The sequence below is a fragment of the Hippocampus guttulatus genome, chromosome 12, assembly GCF_054856545.1.
Source record: "Hippocampus guttulatus isolate MCC_2025c chromosome 12, RoL_Hgut_1.0, whole genome shotgun sequence".
Classification (NCBI taxonomy): Eukaryota; Metazoa; Chordata; class Actinopteri; order Syngnathiformes; family Syngnathidae; genus Hippocampus; species Hippocampus guttulatus.
Window position 1 is genome coordinate 2,530,036 of NC_141272.1, and position 21,236 is coordinate 2,551,271.

At 45.5% G+C, this 21,236-nt stretch overlaps 1 protein-coding gene across 1 annotated transcript in view; it reads left to right on the top strand.

Moving 5' to 3' along the window:
- The window catches only part of maml2 (mastermind like transcriptional coactivator 2), a 32,707-nt gene extending 12,847 nt beyond the window's left edge, over positions 1–19,860 (top strand). Inside the window, exons 2-5 of the mRNA XM_086126047.1 lie at positions 11,192–12,310; positions 16,751–16,885; positions 17,114–17,207; positions 17,827–19,860. Of these exons, the coding sequence (XP_085982173.1) occupies positions 11,192–12,310; positions 16,751–16,885; positions 17,114–17,207; positions 17,827–18,563 (2,085 nt within the window). The 3' untranslated portion in view covers positions 18,564–19,860. The remainder of the gene's footprint in view (positions 1–11,191; positions 12,311–16,750; positions 16,886–17,113; positions 17,208–17,826) is intronic.
- The last annotated feature ends 1,376 nt before the right edge of the window (positions 19,861–21,236 follow it).

The following is a 21,236-nucleotide window of genomic DNA, read 5'->3' on the forward strand; positions in this document are numbered from 1 at the left end:
GCTCGCTGCCATGCACCCCACCCCACCCACAGTTTCCTTCTGGGGCTTTTTTTAGAGTCCATTGGATGTTTTTTTTTTTCTTCTTTTCTTTGCACATCCGGCAACAAAGGCAGCCCTTTTTCATGCCACGGGCCCGCAGCAACCGTGTTCTGAGGTGAACTCACTGCTTCTTCACCTGACAACTAAACAGAGACAAAAGGATTGGAATTGACCGAGACTATATTGGACTTGTTGACCTTATCTATTGTTCCAATACTTTTGTTGTAATGAAAGGTGGCACGGCAAAGCATTTGGTTGGCGCACCTGCTCGCAGTTGACGGCGACCACGTTTGAATCTCACCCAGGAGAATTAAAAGAATCGTGACCGTACTGGAAAACAAATGTGAATTACACCCCCCTAAAATATATTTGTGAAATATCGTAAAATATTTAAAAAGTGAGAATGCAATAATTCAAATGATGTAAAATAATTTCTGAACGTCAAAATCCGGAAATTTAATTTCAGGTTGATTATTAAGCTACAATGTTAGAGTGAACCTCAAACTGCTGCACAATTTTCTCATGCTCAGGGATGTAAAGATGAATGGGGGGCAGGGGAATCCAAACTTTCAGAATTTTTTAAAAAAAAAGGTCATTTCAAATCATTTTACAATGAATGCCATTTTGTAAATCGTCAAATTTTTCTAAATATCAATTTGGAAAATTACAATTTCATTGATTTGCGACCACTCCAAGATGAACCTAGCTTCTCGTTGAAGTTAAAAAAACAAAACAAAACATGAAAACCTATTTACAAGTCATTCGAAACCATGTAAAATAATGTCATTATCATTGTATGTAAAAGTATGTAAAATCATGTCAAGTATTGGTGTAATTTTTTTCCCCACTAATTGCGACACGGCAGGTCCCTATATCCGACATTCATCGCGAGCGCTTCCTGGACAGTTGGTGGGACATTTATCCTTGCGGGCGAATGCATTCTTTTGTTATTTGGGAAGTTCCACCATCGCCGTTGTGGGCTCATGTGTTTTGCCTAAAGTAGTCACAGCGAGGATGCGCGTGAGTGCGTGCGTGCGCGCGCAGAGGCGAAAACAGCTGGAGTCGGCGAAAGAACAAACTTGCCAGCTGAGCTGTGAAATCCGCACAAGCAAGCAAAGTAATCCCCTTCAGCTCGGATGGGAAGCGCACGTCCTTTTAGGAACAGCAAAGCCAGCTGCGGCTTTTCCACTCCGGCCCCCTCGCACGTTCATCCGCTCACAATTCATCCGCATGAATGTTTTCGAGCCGAGTCCAATTGACTACTGTGCGAAGTCTACTTCTAAGCGCCGGGGGGGGCGGGGGGGGGGGGGGGGTGTCGACTGGCTACACGAGGCGCTCTTTATTAGCTGTCGCTTAGGAGAGAACGTGTTATGGCGAGAGCGCGACGTCTTAATTGGCGAGCGCTTGTGTTTGCTTTGACTGAAGGCAAAAGTTGCTCTTTCCACAGTTGCGAGCCGCTTTTGAACACGAGTTAGTCATGTCATCGATACGAAAGGTACGATCAGTCAGTCGCTTGCGTCATTGACACAAGGGGCCGTTGTTGGTTTAGTTAGTAATATCTTTCATTTTAAACTATTTTCCGCACTGTAAGGCGCCTCGGAGTACAAGGTGCACCTTCAATGAGTGGTCTATTTTAAAACGGTTTTCATATATAGGGTGCGATATTGGCTCCGCTTGCACTGCGCATCCACCAGGTGGTGCTACGCTGAAGGGAATACAATAACTTTGATGTGAAAACTAACTGGCTAACTCGCGGCCAGGACAAAGACTAATTGGGAAAGAAATGTAATGGGTTTGTTCAAGTGGTGACTTAAGTGGCAACAAGGCAGAAACATGATTTACAAAGTAAGAGGCGAGCAGAGTGGTCTTGTCCCTGATTAGTGGGGGAGGGTGGAGAACTCTTACTTAGCTAGCTAGTTCGATATGAATAAAGAAAGGTTGGGTTGATGCTTCATGAAATAGATGAGTACAGTGACTGAGTACTTTGAACAGATAATAAGTGAGTCAGTACATTGATTTGAAAGTCAGTCAATTAAGGCATTGATGCCAGTTACCGAGTCTACAAAATGTATTTCGCCAGTTAGTTGTTAATGTAGCTAGTTAAGTAAGTTAGGGTCGGGTGGAGAGTTGGGCTTAGGTCATCGTTTATACAAAAGTTAGTTTGCTAGCGTCACTCAGAACGTCATTGATGCTAAGTTGGTTATTTACTCAGACCGTCACTTCATTGGCACAAACATTAGTTGTTAAATTAGTTACACATATCTGGTACCGAGTTAATCCATGACTTTATTGATACAAAAATTAGGAAGCCAGGTAGTTGTCAATGAATACATTTTGCATTCAGTTCGTCACTCGGCTATGTCGTTGATGCAGAAGTTTGCTGGTTATTTAGTTTAGTCCTTGATCCAAAAGTTTGTCGTGGTTATCATCGATCCCACTGTTAGTTTCATGAAGAGCGTGATGGCCATTAGAGCTCTTGGCGGCGTTTACTTTGACTTAAAGGACAAGCTGGTTTAAACTCACATGTTAACCTTCGAGTGCAGTTTTAGCAGCGGCCCACATGCAGAGACTTGTTAGCTTGTATAAGGGGAAGCCCTCAGGCCGTGCTGGAAAACCTCGGCAGACGTGCTAGAAGGTCACGCGAGAGAGCGCACAACTCCACCAAGTCCTGGGCTATCTTAACCTACTTTCGAATCAATGAGATAACTAACTGGTAGATAACAACTCTTCGCCTTTGTATCGATGATGCCCCAAGCCAAATTGATTCCTCACATTAGTGTAAATGACCTATTGAACTAACTGGAAAACAAACTAACACTTTGCATATATGATGTTCTGGAGTAACGAGATAAATGACATAACTCGCTAACTAAGTAGCTAACTTCCGTGACAATGAAGCGGAAGACTACATTGGTGGTCATCTGTGGAAAAGCAGCTACAAAGCAAAAACTTGGTTTTGTACCACACTCCAAATAAGGTCTGAGCGGAACGGCACTGGCAGGGAAAGTCTAAGGACGCACTGCGCAGCGAGCGAGGGAAAGTGTTCTTTCAGGGTTGTTTTTGTGTGTATGCGCGCGCGCGTGTGTGTGCTAAGGAGGGGCAACAACTGTGGGGGATGCGGGAAATATGTGACCTCTCGACATTTGTCATGTGCCTGACGTTTCCCAGAGGCCAATAGACAACATCACATGATGCTCTCATCATGTAAAACATGATGACGCATTCGATGGCGGGGGGAACAACAAGACGCACGTTGTTGTAGCGTTGCTTCGAAACTTCACTAATTTCGACGTAAGACCGCTAGTCAGTCAGTCAGTTAGTTTGTTAAACCATTTATACAAATCTTGGTCGGTCAGTTAGTTGAGTAAACAATTGTTGCAAAACTTGGTTAGTTGGTTGGTTGGTTAGCTTCATCATTGATAAAAATGTCAGTTAGCTTGTCCCTCTGTTGATCATCCAGCCATCCATGGAGAGGTACTTTGTTGATACAAGTTATTTTGTTAGTTTGTGTATTAAAGGGTTCAAATGAAAATCGGTGTCTTCATTGAGTGAGTTACACCATTGCCATGAAAATTAGTAAGCTTTTGTTAGCGACTTGGCTAATTACATCGTTGATGGCAAACTTTGGTTGTTTTTTTGTTATAGCATTAATCCGCAAGTAAGCTAGTTCATGAACTCATCAATGCAGAAATTACTGTAGTTATCGTTGAGACAAAAATGATTTTGTTGGTGACATGTTCTCCTTTGCACTGTATTTTACTGCACCCTGTCGAACCCTCAAAAAGTCATTAGGTGTCATTCTCTGGTCTCAAGTGAGTGAATTAGCATTAGCACAACATTAAGCACTCAGCTCGGCTTTCCCGCGGGACGTCAAATGGATGTAAAGAGCTCTCTGCTGCGATCCATATCCTGTATTGGAACGTCCTTGTTAGGCTGCCATGAAAGGTCATCTCGGCATAACAACCGCCGTGGGGCTAGTCGAGTGCAGTCAAAATGACGACGCTCCTTCCCGGTGGAAGTCTTTGGTGCGGGAGCGTGAACGTTGCGCAACCCGGCCGTGGCGCGGCGAGCCGAACGTGTGGAGATGACGGCCCGCCAACCAGGAAATGGCCTCTGTGTGCCTTAGGAGCCGTCTTTGAAAACAGGAAGGGGATTTTTTTTTTCTCCCGCTTCACCGGCCTTTTCCTGTGGCAGGGCCTGGGGCGGCAACATTTTTTTTTCAGATGCCTTTTAAGGAGTGTTTGCAAAGGGACTTTTAAATGTTTTTTCATTAGGTTTGGTTTATAATGGGTATCAATTATTTACAGATTCTCGCTATTCGCAGGTGAAGAGCGGGGAGGCCACTGTACAGGGTTAGGCTTTCAAACTGCGGTTAGGGTTAGAAAGTAGGGGTTCAAACTAGGCTGAGGGATTCAAAATAAGGTTTCAAACTAGGTTTAGGGTTTTCAGTTAAGTTTTCAATCTAGGGTTAGGGTTTGAAAGTAGGGTTAGGGTTTCAAAACTCAGTTTAGGGCAATGGTGCACCGTGTTTCAATACAACTTGACATAGTTAACAGAGAAGTCTGCTCATCGAACGGAGCGACTTGCTGGTTACCCTCCTTGTCACTTTTGTGCTTTCTTGCTGTTGTCCTCGTGAGTTCCAGCTGCTGGTGCAGCGCCGTCCTTCCGAAAATGTAGCGGTGAGCTTCAGCGAGCTGTCCAGATGAGAGGCGACAGCGGCGTCAGGAGTGCTCAGCAAGCCTCGGTTGATGCCCTGTGACAGCTTGTCACCGCCGGCTAGTCCTTACTAGCTTGAAAACCAAGAATTCAATTGATTTGGCATGATATTCATCACAAGGTGGCCATGCTAACGGAGATCAAAAGGGTAAAATAATGCTCTTAGTCAGAGCACTTCCCCTCAGTTTCTTCCCGTCTAGCCAATGGATTTTAAAGGCTATCGTACCCAAGGACACGCAATCTCAATCCGTATCACCAGGCTATGTATTTCTTTTGGAGACACAATTATCAGTTATGTGGGGGTTTTTTTGGTTGGTTTATTGGCTGGCTAGCTGGTTGGCTAGCTAGTGGGTTAGCTAGTTAGCCGGTTGGTTGGTCAGAAAGTTTATTAGGTTAGTTTGTTACATCGTTGGTTTTCTCGTCAGTTAATTCATATAATAGTCTGAGACTTCCTTGATACAAAAATCAGTTTATTATGTTAGCCCATTAGTTTGATCATTGGCAAAAAGTTATTTCATCCAAAATTCTGTCAGGTACGTCGTTGAAATAACAGTTGGCTAGCAAGGGAGCCACATGCGTTAATTTGTTCCACAATTTATTTTAAGGTTAGTTACGTGTTTAATGCCGAAGTTGGATACAAAGGTAACAGTCAAAAGGTGGGTAGCTGATATGAAAGTTTATTTTGCTTGTTAATTAGTGACATCATTGTTTGCCTCGTCGGTTAATTTGTACGAAGGTGAGTTGAATCATTTATGCAAGTCTGTTTAGTTAGTCTCTGTGACTTCTTTGAGGTAAATTTAGTTGATATTTTGTTATGTAGTTAAATACATCAAACCTTAGCTGGTTGATTAGTTAGTCGTAACATGTCTTCATGTTTCATTGGATTGGATACAACTTTATTATCAAATGTGCTGTATGTAACATACAGCACAGATGAAATGTTTTCCGAGGAAAATTTCCAACTCTAGCTTAGCATACATCAGCGCATGAACCCTCCCTGATTTTTCGCATGGCCCAAGATGGCTTCAGTGACATGCCAGCTGTGATATGTCCCTCTTTGTAGCCCATTTCTACAAATTTTGGGCCATTATTGCTTTCTGCGAGTACAAGAATCCTTGCTTTTGACTTGACATGACTTCAAGTCATCTCCGAAACAAAGAGTCTTGGACTAATTGGAATGTCACCTTCTAATCTTGCGCGTTGGGATAATGCCGAACAAATATTTGAATGTGTCTAGCTGAATATTTAATGCGGGAAAAAAAAAATCTGCCTTGGATAAATATAATGCACAATTTCTCTTCAAAGCCACCCTTATCATCTCTTCTCATTTCTCATTTCCCCGAGGTTGACTCTCTCCCGTTCTTTATTTTATTTCTCATATATATATATATATATATATATATATATATATAATTCCCCCTCCCGCCGCTTCTTCTCTTCTGCTGTTCATCCTTCACTCCTAAGGGCCGCCTCCATACGAGACAAGTGTGTCAGGAAGTGCGTGGGGAGGCAAAGTGCTGATGAGGCCAGAAGTAGCCCACCGCTGCATTGCCCTGATTAGCACAAAAGCACAGCGTGAACCTGCGTGAACCCTCTCGACGCGTCTGTTTAGTTGGATTTTGTTTATTTTGGGGGGGGGGGGGGGGTCTGTGGACTGATACGAGGAATTATTTCATTTTTGAACATTTTAACCAAAATATATACTGTTGTATATATTTACTGTATATATGTACTGTTTAATTGAAAGGGACTCAATGTCCATGTAAATGTAAAAAAATGTCTTTTGACTCCAAAAAAGACCAAATAGGCTGCGAAATCAACACGTATGGTATGGTGTGATATCATTTTAATTTTTATTGCAAATTGTTTTGAGGCCTCCAATTTACAGCTCACAGTTTGAAACCTATTACGCAAAATGACCGTCTTCCCCTCTTGGGATATCGCTGCCATGTTAAGCATCGTGTAGACACAAAGCATGCATGGAGTGTTTGGCGAACAAAGGTGAAAGGAAGGACAAAAGACCGCGCGAGGATGCGTCGTCGGCGTCCCTGACCTGATGTGACTGAATGCGCCTGCGAGCGGCTTCTCTTACTTTCCTTTCAATAAATCAAACGTCTCTCTCGCGTTATCAAGGAGCTGTCATCCATCTTCAGGAATTAGACAGTGACCAAAGACTCCGTCGTAAAAGATTTTAATTTTAAAAGATGATTGTATGTATTGATTATTTTATTATGAGTGGTTGTGATGAGGGTGAATTTCTATCATGTATTTGTAAAAGATATCATAATTGCCCTCGGGCCTGTTCCAGTTTACAGTTTTTATTCACCGTAGCTTGGCTAATTATTATGATATTTTTTTGGGGGAGGGGGGGGCCGTGTGAAATGTCAGAGTTGTTTTTATTGCCACTCCCAACTGAGATGTGTTTACTTTAAAACAAAGCACAAAACAACGAATGACATGCGGTGTCGTTAACGCAACCATTTGGTATTGCCAAAAGTTCACTAGCTTGATGCTAACACATGACGGCTAACAACAGAGATGCAAAAGTCGGTCACTTTACAATCGGTACTGTAATATAGTCAACCCCCCCCCCCCCCCTTCACGGTTGGGATAGTGAGGATTGTGAAAATCTGCATATATACTAGCTGCTTCCAATTTGGCCAGCTCGTCCTTCCACCGCTCTTGAAAGAAACGCCCGGACAGACGCCAACCTGGAGGCTTGGGTGGTGTCACGCCGGCCCCCTCAGCCCCCTTCCTATTCGCTCAGCGTCAGTCCAGACTGCTCAACCTGACACTTCAGTTTCGGCCCGGCAGGAATCGAGGCGGCTCGGAAGCCACGCGGACTACCGAGGGTTCGGCATTTCCCGTGACATTGCGTCCACGCGTTGTGTCGCTGATATCAAAAGCAGACAATTTGATGTGTTGTCGCGGAATTTGGATTTGACCTTACTCGGGGTTGAGAGGGAGAGCGACGGCAGCTGGAGTGATTCGGAGCTTCTCAAGCTCATTAAATGTTAATCAAAAAAATCTATTTTCAGATGACTTGCAGATCTATCATGAGGATTTGAGGCCAGCGAGGGGGGCAAGTGCTCGTGAGCTGAATTATCTGATGTTGGATGAGGATTGGGTTACGGTCTTAGTTTTTTTTTTCTTTTCTCATTCCTAGTTTATAGATTTTTTTTTTCTTCCGGATACAAAACAGAACAGTAAACCGTTTGCTATTTGTGAGAAAACAAGACAGAAAACGGCAGTAATTGATGCCCCCTCCCTCGAAGAGGACTGTTTATTGGCTATATTACGCCATCATTTCAAAACTATTTTACAACACTAATCTTTCGGGAAAAAATGGCTTACAGTTGATTTAGAGTTTTAAAAAATTTTTTTACACAAAGCGCATGCGTACACTTCCACTAACAACCCAGGCTAAACTTAGCTTCTTTTGGCACATCATGTGATATTTTATAGCGAAAAGAGCATTAAAAAATGCACATATTTGAATTTTTCTGCAAATAATTGGGGATAGATTTCACACACAAAAACAACACCAACAACAAAAAAAACCAACCAGCAATACGCACGGGGTTTCAGCACTGAACATGTATGTAGTTGGCATCCAAATCTCAATGGCACAAAGCCTTAATTGTGGTACGGCAGAGCTCTATTTTTGAGTTTGTGAGGCGGGCCTTGTGTCTCGGTGGCTTTTTGCCACACATCCACTATCCAGTTGCATTATTCATGCCTCACGTGCTAGGAGTCCTTCTTCCTCTCCAGGAAAAAAAAAAAAAGTCCACTGGAAGAAGAAAGACTGGCTTGGCCTGTCAGACGCAGGCCGTGAAGGACGCGTTCAAGATGATGTTGGCAAAACATGCCCCCGTAGATCTAATGATGGCGAGTTCGGGGGAATCTCATGGCACGGTGGAAAATAGTAAAAAGAAAAATTAAAAATGTTTTCATGGCTTTACTTAGGTTCATCCACCTTTACTAAACTCAAATTCAAGCACTCTTGAGAACCATCCCCCCCCCAAGCTTTCACGTCACCTTAAAGTTGACTTTTCCCTTTCGGGAGTTGCCACAGTGCATCACTCGCATGATTTGTTTGGCACGATTTTTACACGTGATGCAAACTAGCTCGTTTGACATCGGAGCGGCGTTGCAAAATTGTCGCCTGGCAAGCGGTTTGTCTGTCCTCCACTGCACTTCAGTGCCAGTTGTTCCAAAGTTCCTGGCCGTCACGTAGTACAATTTACGCAGGAACAGGACCTGTTCTTGGCTCAAACCTTCTGTTGGATGGAGCTTTTTTGGCGCACGCGGTGCCCTTCAAACACGGCGGGCGCAAGTGGCATCGATGATCCCAACTACTCAATAAGCACCCGTGTCAGCTGTAATAACCGTAAAGACACGCTACAGCTGAGAGACTTTCACAAATCTTCTGCTATTGTGTCAATGCAAAATGGCTGCCTGATCCTGGCCTTTCAGCGAACACGGCCCTCTGGTGTATTGCAACAACATAATGAGGCTCTCTATTGGCCATCGGGGTTTTAAACTGCCAACACCGATCATTCCTGGGTGCGCTCATTTGATACCGAAACCGATACCAACCATGTATCATGACATTTCCAGTTTTAGAGCCGATAGCTCTTAAATAATCAATTAATCTGTTATTTTTCAAGGAATTGATTAACCGGATTTTTTTTAAAAACCACACACATTTGCGAAATGTGTATCCCTTTATGATTAAAAAACAAACAGACCCTCTTGACTATTTTGAAAGATGAATGAAAGCTTATAAATGTAAACCGACTAGAAAAGCGAAAACATTTGTTGTGTTTGCCCAAGGAGGACATTTTCAAACGAGCCACGAAGCTCCCGTTTCAACCGCAATTTCAACACGGTTATTTTTGATGGTGATGGGGAGGAAGACGATAGCGTCGGCGCAACGGGAGAGTGTGTGTGTGTGTGGGGGGGGGGAGGGGAGGGGGGGGACAACGAGGGCTTTTGTCTGCCTCGCTCATTTGCATACATTAAAAGCTTCCTCCGCTGTGCGTCGTTACATCCTTCTTCCTCGGCTGAACGCGCCGCCTCGTTTACGGCCGTGGCGCTAATCGCACCCAAAAGTGGATGCTTCATATTTCCTGCTCTGATATACGACGTTTGTTGCCATAGCAACGCCACAACAGCACCGCTCCTGGGAGTCACCGGGCCAAATTGCAGCGAAAAAGTGTTTACCCAGTGGCGATATCATGTAGATAAATGTTATCTGATCAAGTGTGCGCTCATGGAAGTAAAAGGCCCTCCTCACGCTGCTGTTATGCACCCCTCCCCCCCCCCCCCCCGACTGTGGGAACCAGTTTTGAGTCATTCCCGCCAGCTGGCACACGTTACACGGAGATGACTCACAGCCCGAGGGCCTCTGGAGCCCGGGCTCTTGTTTGCGCTCTTGATAGTTGTTTGGAGCCACATCCGCACAATTTAATCAAGGTGAAAATGTCGGCGTGACGCACGAGCCGCCTCTGCCAGTGATGCCGCGCGTGTCGCGGCGCCGCCGAGTCATGTTGAGGGTTCTGTTGCCTTCACCCCGCAGCGCGTCCGAGGGATTGACTTGCGTGCATTCGAAAAGTAGTCGACATAAGGAGCACAGACGTCCACTGAAATCAAAAGCGATCAGCGGCCGATCATCAAAGTGCTCGTCAAAGTTTGACGCCAAGCTCCGCCTACACGAGAGGCAACAGAACGGAAATGTAGCATCGTCCGTCTGGCTGCGATATCATTTCAAGCTCATTTTGGACGAATTCTTTTGGAGGAGTTTACGCAAAGTGGCCGCTCCAAACCAAAATGGGCGACTAATTTCATGCATGGGTGACTCGAGAGTTGTTTTTTTTTTGTTTGTTTTGTGCGTCCTGTTATGATAGACAATGTCACACAGGGGGCCGGAGTGAGCCTCGTTTTCGACCCCCAGACGTTTTATTGAAGATATCCATTTTCACCCTTCTGGTGTATCCATCTAAAATAGCTGACCGTTCCATCCAACGGGGTTTCGGATTGTCTTTGATCAAAAATGTCAATTCTTCAAATCCGTGTTCATTTGAACATGTATGAGAACATCAGACATTTTACATTGAATGTATCAAATGCTGCTCAGCCAGCAAAGTCCAGGGAGCTAACGCCACACTTCCCGTCAGCGCTTTTATTTTGTACACTATTCCTACCACTTCCGGTTCGCTACCTCGCGGACTCGAGCAACTTTACAAGCAACACTTGTGACTGTGTTTTAGATTGTTCTGACTTGGTGACACCCTTAGTTGCAAAGCTAGTGCATTATATCCATATAAAAATATATATACATACACATGAAAAAGGCTTGGTAAATTAATTTAAAGAATATTAATTTTAAAAACAAAACGGATACGGTCTAAGTGTTTCCTGTTGTGTTTTGCAGCTGCAAGGGTCTTTGCGGCGGAAGCTGGAGGGACACGCCCCCAAGCACAACTCCATCTCGTGCAGTTTCTCCGGGTCCGACTTCAAGCGAGTCCGGCTGGAGACCGTTGGCGGTCTGGGGCGAGGCCCGTGCAGCCACGGCTTAAGCCACGCCCACTCTTCGCAAGCCCACTCTTCGCAAGCCCACTCTTCGGCCGGAGGGAAGAACTACGTGATGCCGGACGTGTTCAACGCCACCCTGAAGGAGATGAAGAAGGAACCCGGCGAGGCGCAGTCTTCGTGCAGCCGCTCCCGCGCCGACGCCGTCTTTGATTTCAAGGACGAAGGCGGCGCTCAGATCGACCCGGAGCTGCAGGACCTTTTCGACGAACTGACCAAGTCGGTGCCGCCCCTCAACGACTTGGACTTGGAGAAGATGCTGAAGCAGGACGACGCCTTCGGTTTGGACCTGGGCCGCCCCGGCTCGACGGGCCTGGGCTCCCCTTTGGAGAGGCCGATTAAGATGGAGCGCTCGCCCGATTACGCTCAGGTCCACGTCGGCTCGCCGCAGCTGCGACCGGCTTCGGCAGGGCCGTCATTGGCGCTGACCACCCCCACGGCCGCGCAGAAGGCCGGCGCCCAGCAGTCGGGACCGCCGAGGTCCATGCCCTGCTGGCCGGAGATCTCCCACGCGGAGCAGCTGAAGCAGATGGCGGCCAACCAGCATCAACCCGGCACGCTTCTCCACCAGCAGCATCACCAGGCGCCGCCCGCCGGTCTGGCCGGATGGGGTCCCGCGATGGGTCCCGCCTTCCAGGGCAAGGGGGCGCGGCCGAGGCTCCCCCAGCACAGCAAGGGCGTCGCCAACTGCCTTTTCAAGTCCAACGGCGTCGCCGCCAAGCCCGCGCTGCATTTCAGCCCCAAGTCGGTCCCGCCGCTGCCGCCCTCCTCGGGGCACATGACGCCCATGATGGCGGGCAACAAGACCGCCAACCATCCGCAGCAGCTTTCACCTCCCGATGCCCAGAACCACACCAATCCTCCGCCTCCGCCGCTTCATTTCCAGAATCAACCGATGTCCTCGTCGACAGCTCTCCTGCAGGAAGGGACGCTGCCCTTCAGACTGAGCCAACATCAGCAGGTGAGGGCGCCGCTTTTCAAGCTAGTTACTGTGAACCGCGGATCGAATCCTTAAAAAATAACATTTGTTTGCATCTTTGAATCCGATGGCACACCGTGTATGGAAATACACATCGAATTGACTTTTGTAAGAGAGATGCAACACATATAAATTGGTTTGACGTTCGAATTTAATTAAATACTGTAATGCATGACGTGGTGCGCACTTGGAAATGTGAACTTGTTACCGCGATAGGGCATTTGATGACAATTTATAGACATCTGTCAGCATTTGTTCATATCTACCAAGATTTGAATGAAAGTCAAAGGAAAGGTTTGGAATTTGAGGACTACCTTGATCTCTATTTTTTTTATTGACCTCTAGATAGGTTCAGTGCTTCAGAAGTGTCACTCCACCTGTTTACGTATCGTTTCAGGAAACATGAAAATGTGTTTGTTGAAATATAAAATTGCAATATTGAGGGGGGGAAAAAAAATCCACATTTTTTTTTTCTTTTCAAAATCATTCAAGCCTAATTGAGGGATTAGCTTGTGAGGCGGGCCCTGTATCTTGGTGGCCCTTTGTCACACATGCAGCGTCCAGTTGCATTATTCATGCCTCACGTGCCACGAGTCGTCGCCCTCTCCAAGAAAAAGCCCGCTGGAACCAGAGGGCGGGCTTGTCATTACTTGCACGTTGTGAAGGACGAGCGTCCGCCAGGATGTGGAAAACAAGAGCACCGCGTTGTCAAAACAAGCCTGTCGTCGTCTGGAACCACACATCCAAGGCATTCTCTTATCTGACGACTGAAAATGGAACTGTTCGAATTTAAGGAGACAAAAATGCAATGCGGTTTGTTCTCGGACCTGGCAGGTTTTTGACTCCCTCTTGTTTTTGTGAGCACCCCCCCCCCCCCCTCCCCCCTGCTCCCCACTCCCGGAATATCTGTTCTTCCCTCAGTGTTTTTGACGCTGACGCAGTTTGCCAGCGCACGGTACATTAACATGCAAGACTTCTCATTTGTGGGCGCCGGCTGGCTGTCAGGCCGCTGATATGCGCAGCAGGATTTGCTAATTGGAGGTTGTTGGCTGCGAGCGACAAGTGGTGGAAAATGACAGTAATCTGCTTAGCCTGGTGCCCAAGGTTGAGTCGCTGATTTATGATGATGTGTGGGAAACACACACACACACACACCCACGGAATGGGGGGTTCGGGTTTGCACCGTCCCGCTTAACAGTATCTGGACTTTGTTTACACTGAATTGTCCAAAGTGTGAATGTGGGTGTGAGCGGTTGTCTTTCCGCGCCCTGTCATTGGTTGGCGACCAGTGCAGGGTCGTTGGCCTGCCTCCTCACTCAAAATCAGCTGAGGTCGGCTCCCTTTTACTCTTGAGAATCAAGAGGACGAAGGCTATGGAAAAGAGATGAAGAGGCCCGTGCCGTGCATCGGACCCCCATGTAATGTTTTAGTCATTCTCCACATAGATGAATCAAAAGGTGTCCTTGCAAAATTTCTCGAACATATTTTTGGTTCCGTTTTGAAAAAGGACATGATAGACATTTTGCAAGCTTGCTTTGCATTTTTACTCCAAACCAAAGGGGGGCAGCATATGACAGGGTGAGCTGTTCACACTGCAGCTCAGAATGAAGACATTTTCTTTTTTAAAGATAAATGTTACTTTGATTATCACAATGATTGTTGCAACCATTTTGTTTTAAATTTATTTGGGTTGAAGATTTGAACCATTTCTTTTTATTTGGATTTTTTTTTAAATTTGTCATTCATAATATCAAATGTGTTATTTATTTCTTATATGAATATGATTATTTTTTAAGTATTTTCTTAACAGTAATAATGATAATTAGTGAACTATTGTTCATATGTCTTGAGTAGATAGCATGTGCAGGGTTAAAAAGTCCCGCTAATGAGGAGTAAGAGACGTATTCCCACACTCAAGTGAATTAGTAATGCGGGAGACACCAAGGTCCTGAAAAGAGAACTCGACTCCCCCCGCACCCCCCACTACCACTACCACCACCAGCACCAAAACACAGCCATGACAGCCAGTCCTGAATGCTGCTTCTGTATTTCATCATTTCGTGATTTGCCCTTTTTAATTTTCACACACACACTTGTTTGACATGATGCAGCTTTAAATTAAATGTAATTGGTTTTAAAAGTAATCAAAATGCGAACAAACAAAGAAGTTATGGATCGAATGCAATCAAACTGCCTCGGAAAGGCAGTGTTAGCTTAATACGAGCTACTAACATGCTAACGATTAGCATCAACGTGGTGGCTTGAGAACCCTCGAAGCAACTGATATTTGGACTTTGGACGGACAACATTCGTGCCACAATATTCTTAATTTTCTGTTGGGGGACAAAAACACTAAAACCCCAGCAGCTTTTTCAATCACAATGAAAATACAGAGAAGAAGAAAGTGGCTTGACTGGATTAGACTGCCCCCCGTTGGCAAATGTGGGCACAATAGAAGGAATCAGACAATGAAATGAAGCATGAAGTTTGTGCCACTGTGACGCACTTGTTAGCAGGAGATTCTGGGGGCCCCGGTCGTGGGAGAAGGGGGTGCGGGGGGGTGTTATGTGCGAGAAGGCAGTGCTTGTTTCCTGGGAAAGCGAGCTGCGGCCAAGTGTGGATGCCGAGGCGTTCCCCAGGGACGGCGTCTGAGGAAGTGCAGTGTGAGAGCGGGCAAGGCCGGGCGGCCCGGGGCCGTAATCGCTGTCGGCTGCCTGCGCCGCCCGCCGGGCTCCTGCTCATGCCACATGTGGTTTGCATTTGTGACGAGAGTAAGAGAAATTCGGGAGTGGGGGCGGCAGAGGTGGGAGGAAATGTGGAAACGAGCTTCATGACGCATCGGGCTTCCGCGGTTGTACAAACCAAAGTGAGCTCAGCAAAGATGGAACAAGTTCACTTTGTAGGGCCAAATGTATTTTGAGAATGACGATTTCAATCAATCTAGAAAACTATAGTGGGCCTCGTGTAGTTCCCTGAGGAACTCCACTAAAATGTGTCGGAGTTGTTGTAACGTTGGACGGATGGTTGTGATAGACAAGTGACGTTCTAGTTTCCAAGATAGGGTTACGGTTTCAAATTAGGGTTTAAGTCAGTTGTTGTTTCAATCAAGGGTTATTTCTTGTCCAGTTAGGGTTTCAAACAAGGGTTGGGATTTAAAGATAGCGTCGGGTTTTAAGTGTTAGTGTTTCAAGCCAGCGTCAGGGTAAGGGTTCCAAATTAATGGCTCAAGTTCATATTTTCAAGTTAAAGGATCACGTTTGCGTTTTTAACACAAGGGGTTGTGGTTTCAAAACAGGGTTTGGGTTTCAAATTTGGATTTCAAACCAAAAATTACGTTTTCAAATTTGATGAGTTGCGGGGAGGGAAGTGTGTGAAGGGAGGGCTTGTTTCCTGGGAAAGCAAGCTGCGTAAAGTCAGGGTTTCTGCCAGGGTTAGGGTTTGAAGTTAAGATTTCACATTGGAGTTTCAAGCTCGGGTTAGTGTTTAAAATTTACATTTCAGTCCAGAGTTACGGTTTCAAAGTAGGGGTTCAAACCAGGGTTAGGGTTTCAAATAAAGGTTTCAAGCCAAGGTAAGAGTTTCCACTTCGGGTTTCAAGCCAGATGTAGGGTTTGAGGTTATGATTTCACATTAGGGTTTCAAGATTTTCAAGATAAGACATTCAACATTTGGGTTTCAAGTTAGGGTCTCAAAGAGGGTTCAAGCCAGGATTGTGCTTTCAAAGTAGGGTGTCACGCCCACCAGGGTTATGATTTAAAATTAAGGTTTTAAGCCAGGGAAAATATAACGTTCCCGTGGTGCACGCTGACTTGGATCTGCTGCACATGACACACTCGTCTGTCGATTGGCACTGTGTGTGTGTGTGTGTGTGTGTGTGTGTGTGTGTGTGTGTGTGTGTGTGTGTGTGTGTGTGTGTGTGTGTGTGTGTGTGTGCGTGTGTGTGCGTGTGTGTGTGTGTGTCTCACTTGTTCCAATAGACGCCAGACCGTAGCAGTAAAAGCTCAATAAAAAGCGTTTTGGCATTGGCACATTTTCCCTGCTGTCTCAGGGATTGTTTTTCCCCTTTCGGGTCAGGCATCGAACAAAAGAGGAGAAGCTCGCCCCTCACTCTATTTTATCGTTTATCTGCAGAGGAGCGTTGTCTCAACTTCAAACCAACAACATTTGACTTACAATGTCTCCCTCTAGTGGCCAAACTTGTGTATTCCCCCACTTATGAAGAGGGTATATAAAAACCAACGCTTGCAGAATTTTTTTTTTCTCACGGAATTTAAGAGATTGCGAAGCATGTTTTTAGCCCCCCCCCCACCCCCCACTGTTACTTCATAACAACATTCTGAACAGCTACAGTCACATTTTTACAAATAGATGGAATTGATATGTCTGTGTGTGTTAACAATGTAATGCATGTGTCGATGTCAGGGTGTGCCCCCTGGACCGAGGTTGACGACAAACGGGGGTGTGGGTCAGCCGCGCCCACCGCTGCCCCCCCACCCGCTGAGGGCTCCCGCCAAATCTCCAGCCATGCACAGGCAACTCTCCCAACTGCACAGAGCCGTAAGCACCTCCATTTGTTTTTGGTCGGGCACGTTTTATTCATCATCCTTCATTGAAAGGCAGTCAAAAATAAAATTTGACATAAGTTAGCCACTGTTAATGGGGAAATAAAAATATATATTTTTTTAGTCACATATTTCCCGGTGAGCAGTATTCTTTAATTGCTGAAAGGTCTTTTTGATTTTATGAGAATTCCACACACACACACAAATAATAAGGTCTTTGCAGGAGAAAGACACGTCGCCGGATCAATTCAGCCGTCATCTTACCAGGCCGCCGCCGGATTACAAAAGAAGTGTAGTGGGCGGGAACATCTTCCCAGGTGAGCTCCGCCTCTCATATAACCCCAAAAATGAAACTCAAATGACTACTGCATCGAGCAATGAAACAACACCCCTCCCCCACATGTTCACTTGAATCCCCATCCCGATTGGTCCCTAAAAAGATAGGATGTTATCCTCATGCAATTAAAACTTTTGGGGGGAACTTATGCACTGTTCTAGGCTTTTAAAAAAATCAACTATTTGCTGTTTTTGAACTCGGGTCAAAGCTATAGAATTGCTTTGGCATCATGTGTTGGAATTCTGGTACAACCCCCCCCTCCTCCTCCGCCCCTACTTTTAAGTGCATTGAGGAGCTTCATTTTGCCCAAAGTCCATTTGGACCCCTGCAATGTTTGTGGTTTGGTCTTTGCAGACCCTTTTTTTTTTTTTTTTTAATCCCCCATTATTCACGGTATTCTTGAGCCAAATCATATGCATGTTATTTTGGACACTGTGCCACGCATATTTGCAAATTTGGGAGATTTTACTTTTCTTTTTCTTTCAAGGCAGTTAGAATGAGCATCAATTATTTGCGGATTCTTGGTATTCGTTGTCCCTCGCAAATAACGAATGTGTTTAAAATGTGTGACTCACATGTGGTCACCTTCATCCGCTCAGGTGCAAATCCGTCCCAGTCGTCCAGCGCCGTCCCAGAGAAGGACCTTCATTCCATGTCGTGCCACCTTCCCGGTGGGCCCGCTTCCGAGTTGAGCTCGTCGGAGCACCGCTTCGACTGTCACCCCCCGTCCTGCATCGGACAATTCCCCAGTCCAAACCGAATAACGCCAAACCATAACAAGGTGCGATTCCTGGGCCCCAACGCACAAGGGAACTCCTTCGGGATGAGTAACGGAACCGGCGGGCCACACCCGAGGCCCGCGGCCGACCCGCATTCCTCCCGGGTGGCGGGACAGGTGCCGGGGGGCGTGATGACCAACGTGAGCTGGTGCTCGGCCGCCAAGCCCACCGGACTCACTCGGCGAAACGACACTCTGGATCTGCCGCTGAACCGTCAGTACCAGCAGAGACCTGGTGGACCTCCCAACCAGGTGGCGCCAGACCTCCAGATGCTGATCAGAGATGCCGGGTCCAGACCCACCCAGGCCAACATTAACCAGTCCTCTCCGGAGCAGCGGGTTCCGGCTGTGGGCAACTTCGCCGAAACCGCTTCGGGCGGCTACCAGAGCACTCGCACCAACCGCGTCACCTTCGACTTCCTGCCCGAGGGAGACAACACGGTCCCAGGTATTAACACAGACTCAGACTTCATCGACTCCCTGCTCAAGTCGGGCTCGGGGAACGACGACTGGATGAAAGACATCAACCTGGATGAGATTCTGGGAAGTCACGCATGAGCGGAAGCGATAACCATTGACACATTTAGAATTTTATACACTCCAATATGTTTGTTTTGCGAGTATACTTCAATGTTTTGATTTGACTGTGAAAGGGTTTTGTGTCTCCTCGTACTACTACATGATGTCATTATAGACCTTTTCAAAATGAACAAGAGGTGCCAGGGTACTTCCACGGCCGAAAGTGATTGGCTACGCTAACCTGAACTGACAACGACGAGAAAATTTGCTGTTTTTGAGTGATTTAGCAAAACATTATGGTTGGGTTGGTCCCCCCAAAAATATCTGCGGCATTCGTCGGCGGACATACATATATGATGGACTCACAGTGCCGCCCAATCACTGTTGGCAGCCATCTTGCGTTGCCACTCTTTAAACATGCCCAACTTGAATACAGTACGTTGATTTATCTGCGGAGCTTTCACATTATTTTCTGTCTCTAGCACGAAATGTCATCGCGTGTGTCGCACGGTTCTACCAATAATTTTGGGAGAAGAGCTACATGCACACGTCATCGGTAAGGATGCGATTTATTATACAGTAAATGTTCTCTTTTAAGCCGTAGCGCCGAGTGCTTCTCAATGAAATGAAAGAAAAGCCCACTGGGACAAAACTCTGCGAAATGTCAACCAAACTAAGATAATATACTCTGAATGGTTGATGCAAACGTGAAGTTGGGTCTCTGAGAGGCTCTCATTAATCCCTACACAGATCCTCGCGTAAAAACGCAGAGTATTTTTTCTCCATCGAACAAAAAGTTTTCAATAACACTGGCAACGCAAGATGGCTGCCTCCTTGCTTCCGCCGCGAGAGGGCAATGGTGAGTCCATTCTGCCAACTAACAATAGCTTGCTTTTTCATTTCGGCACCAAAGGAGTAAATGTGTGCTATCAAACAGATTTACGATCTTGTTCCTCCTAGTTTCTTTTTTTTAAATCACTTTACCTTGATGTAGCATCTTCTTTTTCACTGCCTCGGTCGTTTACGAGTGGTGCAATTGGAATTATGGTTAGCGTCGGACGAAAAGGTCTATAAGATGACAAAAAGTTCACACTGTGAAAACGTTGCCGTGGTGTTGCCTTCGAGTTTTTCACAACACAAAATGGTTTCTTGTTTAGTTTTTTTGTTCTCTTTAACTCTTGTCCATGTTGTGAAAGCTTTTTCAATATACGGTCGTTTTTGGATGAAATTTCAATAATGTCATAATTTTTTCCATGTGCTATTTAATAAATATTGGGCTATTAACAAGACAGTACTGTAAAATACAATAAATAAATTCAGACATTTGACCATTTCATCACGTTTTATTTCGTTGTAAAAATAGGAATTATTTTTCCATTTATGTTTTAAAACCGTGAATTGCTTTGACATTACAGGAAAAAAAAATTGATCCAAAATAATTTCATTGAAAGATTAGACAGACAGTGTACAAAACACTAATTTCTCTCCCACTGAAGGAGCAGGAGACACTTTTGGTAAGTGGTGTTTATCGAATTTAAAATGTGACTGTAGAACAAAACCTATTAATACTTGAGTATTGAGTCCAATTAATTTGTAAAACTGCGAAAAGGTCACCTGTGGTTAAGCGACTGGCTGGAAGTAGTACTTTGATTTCCCCACTAGAGGTCAGCAAATTGTCGCTTTTCATTGATGCTTCGTCCGAGAGTCACGCGGGTCAATATCTCAGTTTTAACTGATGGAAAGTTTGATAAACTTGAGACGGGTGGCAAATTGGATGATATCAACGGGTTTGAAGAATCCAAATTTCCATCCGACCATATCCTTATTTTGAAACTTTAACTCCACTAACAAAAAGCTACAAAGTGAGGCCCTGTTTTGAAATGATTGGACATTATTGGAGGTACCGAGAACGAGGCTGAGGCTCAGAGGGGATCGAGCCTTTTCTGTTGCTGGTCCCTCTCTCTGGAATGACCTCCCTCTAAACATTCGGCAAGCCTCCTTGCTGCACATCTTTAAAACCCGCCTCAAAACTCACTTGTATTCTTTGGCATTTGACTCAGCATGACTCAGATTTTTCTTGGTTTTGCTGTTCGGTGCTTTCTACCGTCTTTGTTATCGATTTGTTGCTCTACTGTTGTATATGTTAGTTGTTCCATGTAGAGCACTTTGTATGCAGCGATGGCTGTTTGAAAGTGCTCTATAAATACAGTTGAGTTGAGTTGAGAAATGTCTTCTTTGAAACAAAAATCTTGACTTTGAACCCATCCATTCCAATAGAGTTGCCGGAGCCTTTGCCAGCGACCATTTGAGCGTTTAGGGATTTCCCAGACCCGGAGTGGGAATCGATCCGACGCCGCCCGCACAGAAGTCCGGCGTGTGTACCACTACAGGGTTCCCACTCTTCCACTTGCTTTTTATTTATGGGCCTTTTAAGGACTTTTGAGGGCTAATATAGCCATTTTCTAAGGACTTTTTTGCCATTCAGCAGGGGATTCACGGTGGATTTCATGAAAAGAAAGCCATATATCACTGAGCTGGTGTTCAAATCATTGCTGCCAAAGGAAGGGCACGTCTTTATTTTTCGGGGCAATCAGCAAACCCTTCTTTTTACATACTTGTCAAATTGGCCCGAAAGGAACCAAAGTGATCACGTGATCATCATCGGAACTGATCGGAGACGGCGGGATAAGCAGAGCGGGAACCAGGTTTTAA